The 12,680-nt window shown below is 37.0% G+C and overlaps 1 protein-coding gene across 1 annotated transcript in view; it reads right to left on the reverse strand.

Annotated features, from left to right (window-relative positions):
* MSH4 (mutS homolog 4) overlaps nucleotides 1–12,680 on the reverse strand; it is a 93,704-nt gene that overhangs the window by 44,110 nt on the left and 36,914 nt on the right. The window contains exon 8 of the mRNA XM_060139736.1: nucleotides 7,658–7,732. Coding sequence (XP_059995719.1) covers nucleotides 7,658–7,732 — 75 coding nt within the window. The remainder of the gene's footprint in view (nucleotides 1–7,657; nucleotides 7,733–12,680) is intronic.

Raw genomic sequence — 12,680 nt, forward strand, 5'->3', positions numbered from 1 at the left:
CTTGGGGAGGCAGAGGTGAGCTGTGGCTCACGGCATGTAAGGACACTAACAGCGGAGACTCCAGGGAAACATAATTATTACTATTAATTTTATTACATTTTGATTCATTCTGTTGTTGGCTCTAGCTTTTTTTTCTTTCTTTCATTTTGTTTGTTGTTGTTTTAGTTTTTTTTTTAAATTCAGTCTTCTGGGATCTCCATGGTTTATAAAATATTTTTATTTTTTTATACATTTCTATTTTTACTTTGCTTTTATGTTGTTCTGTGTTCTTTTCCCTTATTTTTTTCTTCCTCTTTTTCTTTAATATATTTTTCTGTTTTTCTTTTTTTTATATTTCCATTTCTACTTTGCTTTTCTGTTGCCTGTGTTTTTTCCCTTTTTATTATTTTTAAATCATTTTTATCAGTTTATTCTGTTTCCTTGCTTTATTCTTCATTGGCACACTGTTTTGTTTTTGTTTTTAGGTTATGTGTTTATGTTAGTTTTAATCCTAATTGTTTGATTTCATTTTTGAGTTCTTGTATTTCTCTGGTTGTTCTCTTGATTTTTGTTTTATTTGGCTCTGTTTTGTTTCTTGCACGTGTGTGTGTGTTTTCTTGTTTCTGTTTTTGTTTGTTTGATTTTGTTTTTACAATTTCTCCAGGGTTCTGTTTGCCTTTTTTTCTTTAATATATTTTCTATTTGTTAAAATGTATTTTTATTTCTACATTACTTTTCTGTTGTTCTGTCTTTTCGCTTTTCTCTTTTTCATTTTTTTTTTACATCATTTTTGTCAGCTTGTTTTGTTTCTTTGCTTCATTCTTCCGTTAGAATTCTGCTTTGGTTTTATTTTTTGGTTTTGGGTTTTTGTCAGCTTTCCTCTTAACTGTTTGATTTCATTCTTTGGTTCTTCTGTTTGTCTGGTTGTTCTCTTGCTATTTGATTTATTTGGTTCTGTTTTTGTTTCTTTTCTGTGTGTGCGGCGTGTTTCCTTGTTTCTGTTTCCATTTGTTTGATTTTAATTTTTACCATTTGTCTGGGGTTTTGTTAGTCTTTTTTTTTTTTTTATCCCCTTTATTGCCAGGACGAGAGACTTGCAGTGTCCTGGTTCCTCGACCAGAAGATGGGCCTGAGGCTCTGGAGTAGCAGCACCGAGTCCAGGATGCTGGACCACGAGAGAATTCCCGGTCCCAGGGAAGATTAACTGCCAAGAGCTCTCACTGAGGCCTCTATCTGAATCCAAGACCCAGGTCCACCCAAGTGCCAGCAGCTCCCAGCACTGGACATGTCATACCAAACAACAAACAAGACAGGAACACAAACCCACCCATCAGCACACAGACTACATCAAGTCATACTAAGCTAACAGACAGCCCAAAACAAATCACCTGAAGTGGCCCCGCTCATCAGAGGGAAAAGACTCAGCTCCACCACTAGAATGCAAGCACCAGTCCCTCCCATCAGGAAGCCTACACAAGACACTGGACCAACACCACCACTGGGGGCAGAGAACAGAAGTAAGAGGAACTGTGACCCTGTAGCCTAGGGAAAAGAGACCTTAAATACTGTATATTAGACAAAATAAGAAGACAGAGAAATATATTACAGACAAAGGAGCAAGATAAATATGCACAAGACCAAGTAAATGAAGGGGAAATAGGCAAACTAACTGAAAAAGAATTCAGAGTAATGATAGTAAACATGATCCAAAATCTTGAAAATAGAAGACAGAAAATACAAGAAACGTTTAACAAGGACCTAGAAGAACTAAAGAGCAAACAAACATTAATGAACAACACAAAAACTGAAATAAAATACACTCTAGAAGGAATCAATAACAGAATAACTGAGAGAGAAGAACGGACTAGAGAGCTGGAAGATAAAATGGTGGAAATAAATGTCACAGAGCAGAGTAAAGAAAAAAGAATGAAAAGAACGGAGGACAGTCTCCAAGACCTCTGGGACAACATTAAGCACACCAACATTCAAGTTATAGGTGTCCCAGAAGAAGAAGAAAAAAGAAATGGGGCTGAAAATATTTGAAGAGATTATAGTTGAAAAATTCCCCAACATGGGACAGGAAATAGCCACCCAAATACAGGAAGCACAGAGAGTCCCATACAGGATAAACCCAAGGAGAAACAAGCCGAGACACATATTAATCGAGCTAACAAAAATTAAACACAAAGAAAAAATATTAAAAGCAACAAGGGAAAAGCAACAAAAAACATACAAGGGAATCCTCATAAGATTAACAGCTGATATTTCAGCAGAAACTCTACAGGCCAGAAGGCAGTGGGAAGATATATTTAAAGTGGTGAAAGGGAAAAACCTACAACCAAGATTACTCTACCCAGCAAGGACCACATTCAGAATCGATGGAGAAATCAAAAGCTTTACAGACAAGCAAGTTAAGAGAATTCAGCACCACCAAACCAGCTTTACAACAAATGCTAAAGGAACTTCTCTAGGCAAGAAACACAAGAGGAGGAAATGACTTACAAAAACAAACCCAGAACAATTAAGATAATGGTACTAGGAACAAACATTTCAATAATTACCTTAAATGTAAATGGATTAAATGCCCCAACCAAAGGACCCAGACTTGCTGAAAGGATACAAAAACGAGACCCATATATATGCTGTCTACAAGAGACACACTTCAGAACAAGGGACACATACAGACTGAAAGTAATGGGATGGAAAAAAGATATTCCATGAAAATGGAAATCAAAAGATAGCTGGAGTAGCAATACTCATATCAGACAAAATAAACTTTAAAATAAAGACTATTACAAGAGACAAGGAAGGACACTACATAATTATCAAGGGACCAATCCAAGAAGAAGATTTAACAATTGCAAATATCTAAGAACCCAACATAGGAGCACCTTGATACATAAAGCAAATGCTAACAGCCATAAAAGGGGAAATCAACAGTAACACAATCATAGTAGGTGACTTTAACACCCCACTTTCACCAATGGACAGATCATCCAAACAGAAAATAAATAAGGAAAAAAAAGCTTTAAATGACACATTAAACAAGATGGACTTAATTGATATTTATAGGACATTCCATCCAAAAACAATAGAATACACTTTCTTCTCAAGTGCTCATGGAACATTCTCCAGGATAAACCGTATCTTGGGTCACAAATCAAGCCTTGGTAAATTTAAGAAAATTGAAATCGTATCAAGTATCTTTTCCAACCACAACGCTATGAGACTAGATATCAATTACAGGAAAAAAATCTGTAAAAAATACAAACACATGGAGGCTAAGCAATATGTTACTAAACGACCAAGAGATCACTGAAGAAATCAAAGAGGAAATCAAAAAATACCAGGAAACAAATGACAATGAAAACATGATGACCCAAAACCAATGGGATGCAGCAAAAGCTGTTCTAAGAGGGAAGTTTATAGCAATACAATCCTACCTCAAGAAACAAGAAAAATCTCAAACAAACAACCTAACCTTACACCTAAAGCAATTAGAGAAAGAAGAACCAAAAAAACTCAAAGTTAGCAGAAGGAAAGAAATCATAAAGATCAGATCAGAAATAAATGAAAAAGAAATGAAGGAAACAATAGCAAAGATGAATAAAAGTAAAAGCCAGTTCTGGGACAAGATAAACAAAATTGATAAACCATTAGCCAGACTCATCAGGAAAAAAAGGGAGAAGACTCAAATCAACAGAATTAGAAATGAAAAAGGAGAAGTAACAACTGAAACTGCAGAAATACAAAGGATCATGAGAGACTACTACAAGCAACTATATGTCAATAAATGGGACAACCTGGAAGAAATGGACAAATTCTTAGAAATGCACAAACTTTCAAGACTGAACCAGGAAGAAATAGAAAACATGAGCAAGCGAATCACAAGCACTGAAATAGAAACTGTGATTAAAAATCTTCCAACAAACAAAAGTCCAGGACCAGATGGCTTCACAGGCGAATTCTATCAAACATTTAGAGAAGAGCTAACACGTATCCCTCTCAAACTCTTCCAAAATATAGCAGAGGGAGGAACACTCCCTAACTCATTCTACGAGGCCACCATCACCCTGATACCAAAACCAGAAAAAGATGTCACAAAAAGGGAAAACTACAGGCCAATATCACTGAGGAACATAGATGCAAAAATCCTCAACAAAATACTAGCAAACAGAATCCAACAGCACATTAAAAGGATCATACACCATGATTAAGTGGGGTTTATCCCTGGAATGCAAGGATTCTTCTATATATGCAAATCAATCAATGTGATATACCATATTAAGAAACTGAAGTATAAAAACCATATGATAATCTCAATAGATGCAAGAAAAGCTTTTGACAACATTCAGCACCCATTTACGATAAAAACTCTCCAGAAAGTGGGCATAGAGGGAACCTACCTCAACATGATAAAAGCCATATATGACAAACCTACAGCCAACATCATTCTCAATGGTGAAAAACTGAAAGCATTTCCTCTAAGATCAGGAACAAGACAAGGTTGCCCACTCTCACCACTATTATTCAACATAGTTTTGGAAGTTTTAGCCACAACAATCAGAGAAGAAAAAAAAATGAAATGAATCCAAGTAGGACAAGAAGAAGTAAAACTGTCACTGTTTACAGATGACATGATACTATACATAGAAAATCCTAAAGATGCCACCAGAAAACTACTAGAGCTAATCAATGAATTTGGTAAAGTAGCAGGATACAAAATTAATACACAGAAATCTCTTGCATTCCTATACACTAACAACAAAAAATCAGAAAGAGAAATCAAGGAAACACTCCCATTTACCATTGCAACAAAAACATAAAATACCGAGGAATAAACTTACCTAAGGAGGCCAAAGATTTGTATGTAGAAAACTATATGACACTGATGAATGAAATCAAAGATGATACAAACAGATGGAAAGATATACCATGTTCTTGGATTGGAAGAATCAATATTGTGAAAGTGACTATACTACCCAAAGCATCTACAGATTCAGTGCAATCCCTGTCAAATTACCAATTGCATTTTTCACAGAACTAGAACAAAAAATTTGACAATTTGTATAGAAACACAAAAGACCTCGAATAGCCAAAGCAATCTTGAGAAAGAAAAACGGAGCTGGAGGAATCAGGCTCACTGACTTCAGACTATACTACAAAGCTACAGTAATCAAGACAGTATGGTACTGACACAAAAACAGAAAGATAGATCAATGGAACAGGATAGAAAGCCCAGAGATAAACCCACGCACATATAGTCACCTTATCTTTGATAAAAGAGGCAGGAATGTACAGTGGAGTAAGGACAGCCTCTTCAATAAGTGGTGCTGGGAAAACTGGACAGGTACATGCAAAAGTATGAGATTAGATCACTCCCGAATACCATACACAAAAATAAGCTCAAAATGGATTAAAGACCTAAATGTAAGGCCAGACACTATAAAACTCTTAGAGGAAAACATAGGCAGAACACTCTATGACATAAATCACAGCAAGATCTTTTTTGACCCACTTCCTGGAGTAATGGAAATAAAATCAAAAGTAAACAAATGGGACCTAATTAAACTTCAAGCTTTACACAGCAAAGGAAACCATAACAAGATGAAAAGATAACCCTCAGAATAGGAGAAAATATTTGCAGATGAAGCAAGTGACAAAGGATTAATCTCCAAAATATACAAGCAGCTCTGTAGCTCAATGTCAAAAAAAGAAAGAACCCAATCCAAAAATGAGCAGAAGACTAAATAGACATTTCTCCAAAGAAGACATACAGATTGCCAAGAAACACATGAAAAGATGCTCAACATCACTAATCACTAGAGAAGTGCAAACAACCACAATGAGGTATCTCTTCACACTGGTCACAATGGTCATCATCAAAAAATGTACAAACAATAAATGCTAGAGAGGGTGTGGAGAAAATGGTTTCCTCCTACACTGTTGGTGGGAATGTAAGTTGATACAGCCACTATAGAGGACAATATGGAGGTCCCTTAGAAAGCTAAAAATAGAATTACCATATGACCCAGAAATCCCACTACTGGGCATATACCCTGAGAAAACCATAATTCAAAAAGATACAGGTACCACAATGTTCACTGCAGCATTGTTTACAATTGCCAGGACATGGAAGCAAGCTAAATGTCCATCAACACATGAATGGATAAAGATGATGTGGCACATATACACAATGGAATATTACTCAGCCATAAAAAGGAGCAAAATTGAGTTATGTGTACTGAGGTGGATGGACCTAGAGTGTCATACAGAGTGAAGCAAGTTAGTAAGAAAACAAGAAATATCGTATGCTAACACACATATATGGGATCTAAATAAATGGTACTGATGAAACTAGAGGCAGGGCAGGAATAAAGGTGCAGATGTAGAGAATGGACTTGAGGACAGAGAGGGGGAAGGGGAAGCTGAGACGAAGAGAGGGAGTATCACTGACATATATACACTACCAAATGTATAATGGATGGCTAGTGGGAAGCTGCTGCATAGCACAGGGAGATCAGCTCGATGCTTTGTGACCATCTAGAGGGGTGAGATAGGAAGAGTGGGAGGGAGGCACAAGAGGGAGCGGGTATGGGGATATATGTACACTTATAGCTGATTCACTTTATTGTACAACAGAAGCTAACACAACACTGGAAAGCAATTATATTCCAATAAAGATATTTAAAAAAAAAACTGACCCTTACTCTTCAAGATGTCAATATCACAAAAGGCAAAGAAAGGCTGAGAAACTTTTTACTTTAAAAAAGTGTAAAGGGGCTTCCCTGGTGGCGCAGTGGTTGACAGTCCGCCTGCCGATGCAGGGGACATGGGTTCATGCCCCAGTCCAGGAAGATTCCACATGCCATGGAGCGGCTGGGCCCGTGAGCCATGGTCACTGACCCTGCGCGTCCGGAGCCTGTGCTCCGCAACGGGAGAGGCCACAACAGTGAGAGGCCCACATACCGCAAAAAAAAAAAAAAAAGTGTAAAGAAACATGACATTAAATACAATGCATGGTCCTTGGCTGGATCATGTACCAGGAAAAACAAAAATACCATAAAGAACAGTATTAGGACAACTGAAAAAATGTGAATATAGGCTATATATAATATGCAGTTGATCCTTGAACAACATGGGTTTGAACTGTGAGGGTCCAGTTATGGGTGGATTTTTTTCAATAGTACAATAAATACCACAATACTACGTGATCTGCGGTTAGTTGAATCTGCAGCTATGGAACTGCAGATACAGAGGAACTGTGGATGTGGAGGAACTGAATATTCAAAGGGCCAACAATAAGTTATATGCAGAATTTCCACTACACGCAGGGTTGGTGTTCCTGACCCCCATGTTGTTCAAGGGTCAACTTAATAGTATTTTACCAATGTTAAATATCCTGAATTTTTAAATCATATTGTGGCTATGCAAGAGAACATCTTTTTTCTTAGGAGATATGCACTTTAGTATTTAGGTACTGCAACTTATTCTCAAATGGTTCAGTAAGGTAATAATAAGGACAATAATAGGTGTGTGTGCTGTGTGTGGAAAGAGAGAGAATATGAGAATTCATTATACTATTCTTGCAACTTACTGTTTGAAATTTTTTCAAAACAAAAAGTTTAAAAAGCTGATGCTAGACATGTTTTAAACAACATATACACATAAAAATTACCTTTAAAGGATCCACGAGTTCCAAGGTATGTTTTAGGTATATTAAATTTGTTATCTTTGATTCCGCTGCAGTAACCTATTAAGATAAAAATCCAAATGTGGACACCATAAATATTTAACACATTAATGGGTTTTCCTCTTGAACATTCTACACTTACATTTCCCATACATTTTTATTTATCAACCTAGGCAGGATAACAGCCTAGACAATGATTACAAATTACTGACCCATCATGATAAGCCTAATGCACTAGTCTCCTGTGAGTCTGACAGTGAGAAGAGTTCACCTCACTGTACCCAACTTTCATTTCTATATAAAACCCTTTGTGTCCAGCTTAACCCACAGTAGCAATAGGAGATACAATTCAATACTGACCAGCACTAAGAGACTAAGATTAATTTTAAAAGGCAGAAAAGACACTGATAAATGGATGATACTTGAAAAACTGAATCCAAACCTCCCAGATAGTTATAGAACATGAATTTCCCTCATCGGTTCCTGTTTATGCAAGTAAAACAATTTTCATAATTCCAGTGGTCCAAACTAATTATAGTTTTTCAAAATAAAGCAACATCAACATTCTAAATTTTATAAATAAATTTTCTGAAAATCAAATCATACCATCTCCAAAGCCAAACACTGGTACTAAACCTGGGGAAATGAGGAATGTTTGTGAATGGACTAATTTACCAATACTGACAAGGAGTTTTAGGATATTACAATTATGATGTAATATGCTTGATATAGAGCTGTTTTGTTATTTTTATTGAAATATAGTTGATTTATAATGTTGTACTAGTTTCAAGTATACAGCAAAGTGATTCAGTTTTACATATATAAATATATCAAGAATATATAAAGATTAAATAATATGTAATACATATTCTTTTTTTACATTCTCTTCCATTATAGGTTATTACAAGATATTGAGTATAGTTCCATGTGCTATTATAAGTAGGCCCTTGCTGGTTTTCTATTTTATATATATTAATGTGTATATTTTAATCCCAAACTCCTAATTTATCCCTCTCCCTCTCCCACTTAGTAACCACAAGTTTGTTTTCTATGTTTGTGAGTCCATTTCTGTTTTGTAAATAAGTTCATTGTGTCATTATTTGGATTCCACATAAGCGATATCATATGGTATTTTTCTTTCTCTGTCTTGCTTCACTTATCTTGATAATCTCTAGGTCCATCCATGTTGCAAATGGCGTAATTTCATTCTTTTTTATGGCTAATATTCCATTGCGTGTGTGTGTGTGTGTGTGTGTGTGTGCATGTGTATACATGACATCTTCTTTATCCATTCATCTGTCAATGGACACTTAGGTTGCTTCCATGTCTTGGCTACTGTTTTTTTTTTTCTTTAAAATATTTATTTATTTATTTTTGGCCGCATTGGGTCTTCACTGCTGCACATGGGCTCTCTCTAGCTGCAGCGAGTAGGGGTAACTCTGTTGTGGTGCATGGGCTTCTCATTGCAGTGGTTTATCTTGTTGCAGAGCACAGGCTCTAGGTGCGCGGGCTTCAGTAGTTGTGGCTTGCAGGCTCTAGAGCACAGGCTCAGTAGTTGTGGCGCACAGGCTTAGTTGCTCTGCGGCATGTGGGATCTTCCTGGACCAGGGCTCGAACCCATGTCCTCTGCACTGGCAGGTGGATTCTTAACCACTGTGCCACCAGGGAAGTCCCTTGGTGCATGTATCTTTTTTGAATTGTTTTTCTCCAGATATACGCCTAGTAGTGGGATTGCAGGATCATATGGTAGCTCTATTTTTAGTTTTTTAAGGAACCACCATACTGTTCTCCATAGCGGCTGTACCAATTCACATTCCCACCAACTGTGTAGGAGGGTTCCCTTTCCTCCACACCCTCTCCAGCATTTATTATTTGTAGACTTTCAATCATGGCCATTCTGACTGGTGTGAGGTGATACCTCATTGAAGTTTTGATTTCCATTTCTCTAATTAGCAATGTAATTAGCAATGTTCACGTGCTTTTTGGCCATCTGTATGTCTTCTTTGAGAAAATGTCTTTTTAGATCTTCTGCCCATTTTTAAAAAATATATTTATTTATTTATTTAGTCTGTGTTGGGTGTTAGTTGCGGCATGCAGGATATTTCATTGCAGCATGCAGGTTCTTCATTGCAGTGCACAGGCTTCTCTCTAGTTGTGGCGTGCAGGCTCCAGAGCACGTGGGCTCTGTAGTTGTGGTGCATGGGCTCCAGAGAGCATGGGCTCTGCAGTTGCGGCACACGGGCTCTCTAGGTGTGGCGTGCAACCCTAGTTGCCCTGCAGCGTGTGCAATCTTAGTTCCCTGACCAGGGATCAAACTGGCATCCCCTGCATTGCAAGGTGGATTCTTAACCACTGGACCACCAGGGAAGTCCCATTCTGCCCATTTTTTGATTGAACTGTTTGTTTTTTGATATTGAGCTGTATGAGCTGTTTGTATATTTTGGAGATTAATCCCTTGTCAGTCGCATCATTTGCAAATATTTTTCTTCCATTCTGTAAGTTGTCTTTTTTTTTATGGTTCCCTTTACTGCACAAAAACTTTTAAATTTAATTAGGTCCCATTTATTTATTTTTGGTTTTACTTCCATTACTCTAGGAAATGGATCCACAAAGATACTGCTGTGATTTATGTCAAAGTGTGTTCTGCCTATGTTTTCCTCTAAGAGTTTTATAGTACCTGGTCTTACATTTAGGTCTTTAATCCATTTTGAGTTTATTTTTCTATATGGTGTTAGAGAATATTCTAATTTCATTCTTTTACATGTAGGTGTCCAGTTTTCCCAGCACCACTTATTATTAAAAGACAGAAGAAACTGTCTTTTGTGCATTACATATTCCTGCCTCCTCTGTCATAGATTAATTGACCATAAGTGCGTGGGTTTATCTCTGGGCTTTCTATCCTGTTCCATTGATCTATATATCTCTATTTTTGTACCAGTACCACACTGTTTTGATTACTGTAGCTTTGTAGTACAGTCTGAAGTCATGGAAACTGATTTCTCCAGCTCCACTTTTCTTTCTCAAAGATTGCTTTGGCTATTCGGGGTCTTTTGTGTTTCCATACAAAATTTTAAAAATTTTGTTCTAGTTCTGTGAAAAATGCCATTGGTAATATGATAAGGATTGCACTGAATTTGTAGATTGTCTTGGGTAGTACAGCTATTTTGACAATATTGATTTTTCCAATCCAAGAACATGGGTATCTTTCCATCTGTTTGTGTCATCTTCAGTTTCTTTCATCAGTGTCTCATAGTTTTTGGAGTACAGGTCTGTTGCCTCCTTAGAAAGGTTTATTCCTGGTATTTTATCCTTTTTGATGTGATGGTAAATGGGACTGTTTCCTTAATTTCTCTTTCTGAACTTTCATTGTTAGTGTATAGAAATGCAACAGATTTCTGTGTATTACTTTTGTATACTACAACTTTAACAAATTCATTGATGAGCTCTAGTATCTTCAGGATTTTCTATGTCTGCTATCATGTCATCTGCAAACAGTGACAGTTTTACTTCTTCTTTTCCAATTTGGATTCCTTTTATTTCTTTTTCTTCTCTGATTGCCATGTCTAGGACTTCCAAAATGATGTTGAACAGAAGTGGTGAGAGTTGACATCCTTGTCTTGTTCCTGATCTTAGAGGAAATGCTTTCAGCTTTTCACCAGCTGTGGATTTGTCATATATGGCCTTTATAATATGTTGAGGTAGGTTCTCTCTATGCCCACTTTCTGGAGAATTTCTATCATAAATGGATGTTGAATTTTATCAAAAGCTTTTTCTGCATCTATTGAGATGATCACATGGTTTTTATTCTTCATTTTGTTAATGTGGTATCTCATACTGAATGATTTGTGGATACTGAAAAATCCTTGCATCCCTGGGATAAATCCCACTTGAATATGGTGTATGATCCTTTTAATGTATTGTTGGATTCGGTGTGCTAGAATTTTGTTGAGGATTTTTGCATCTATGTTCATAAGTGATACTGGCCTGTAATTTTCTTTCTTTATGGTATTGTTGTCTGGTTTTGATATCAGGGTGATGGTGGCTTTATAGAATGAGTTTGGAAGTGTTCCTTCCTCTGAAATTTTTTGGAATAGTTTCAGAAGGACAGCTGTTAACTCTTCTCTAAATGTTTGATAGAATTCCCCTGTGAAGCCATCTGGTCCTGGACTTTTGTTTGAGCAGAGTTTTTTTGTTTTTTTTTTTTTTGCGGTACACGGGCCTCTCACTGTTGTGGCCCCTCCCGTTGCGGAGCACAGGCTCCGGACACGCAGTCTCAGCGGCCATGGCTCACGGGCCCAGCCGCTCCGCGGCATGTGGGATCCTCCCGGACCAGGGCACGAACCCGTGTCCTCTGCATCGGCAGGCAGACCCTCAACCACTGCGCCACCAGGGAAGCCCAATTTCAGTACTTGTGACTGGTCTGTTAATGTTTTCTACTTCTTGCTGGTACAGTCTTGGGAGATTGTATCTTTCTAAGAATTTGTCCATTTCTTATCTTTCTAAGAATTTGTCCATTTCTTCTAGGTTGTCCATTTTATTGGCATATAGTTGCTTGTAGTAGTCTCTTATGGCCCTTTGTATTTCTGTGGTGTCGGTTGTAACTTCTTTTTCATTTCTAATTTTATTGATTTGAGCCCTCTCCCTTTTTTTCTTGATGAGTCTGGCTAAAGATTTATCAATTTTGTTTATCTTTTCAAAGAACCAGCTTTTAGTTTGGTTGATCTTTTCTACTGTTTTTTAAGTCTCTATTTCATTTATTTCTGCTCTTCCATTAACTTTGGGTTTTGTTTGTTCTTCTTTCTCTAGTTGCTCTAGGTGTAATGTTAGGTTATTTATTTGAGATTTTTCTTGTTTCCTGAGGTAAGCTTGTATTGCTATGAGCGATTTCTCTTTGAAGCCTCCTAACCTATATCCCCATTGCACAATACCTGGACTTTTCCAAGACTATATGGATCAATTTAGAAGAAATACTCAGATGAACGTGGTTAGCCCCAAAACAAGTTATCTC

Source organism: Lagenorhynchus albirostris, chromosome 2, assembly GCF_949774975.1.
Source record: "Lagenorhynchus albirostris chromosome 2, mLagAlb1.1, whole genome shotgun sequence".
In the NCBI taxonomy this organism is placed as follows: Eukaryota; Metazoa; Chordata; class Mammalia; order Artiodactyla; family Delphinidae; genus Lagenorhynchus; species Lagenorhynchus albirostris.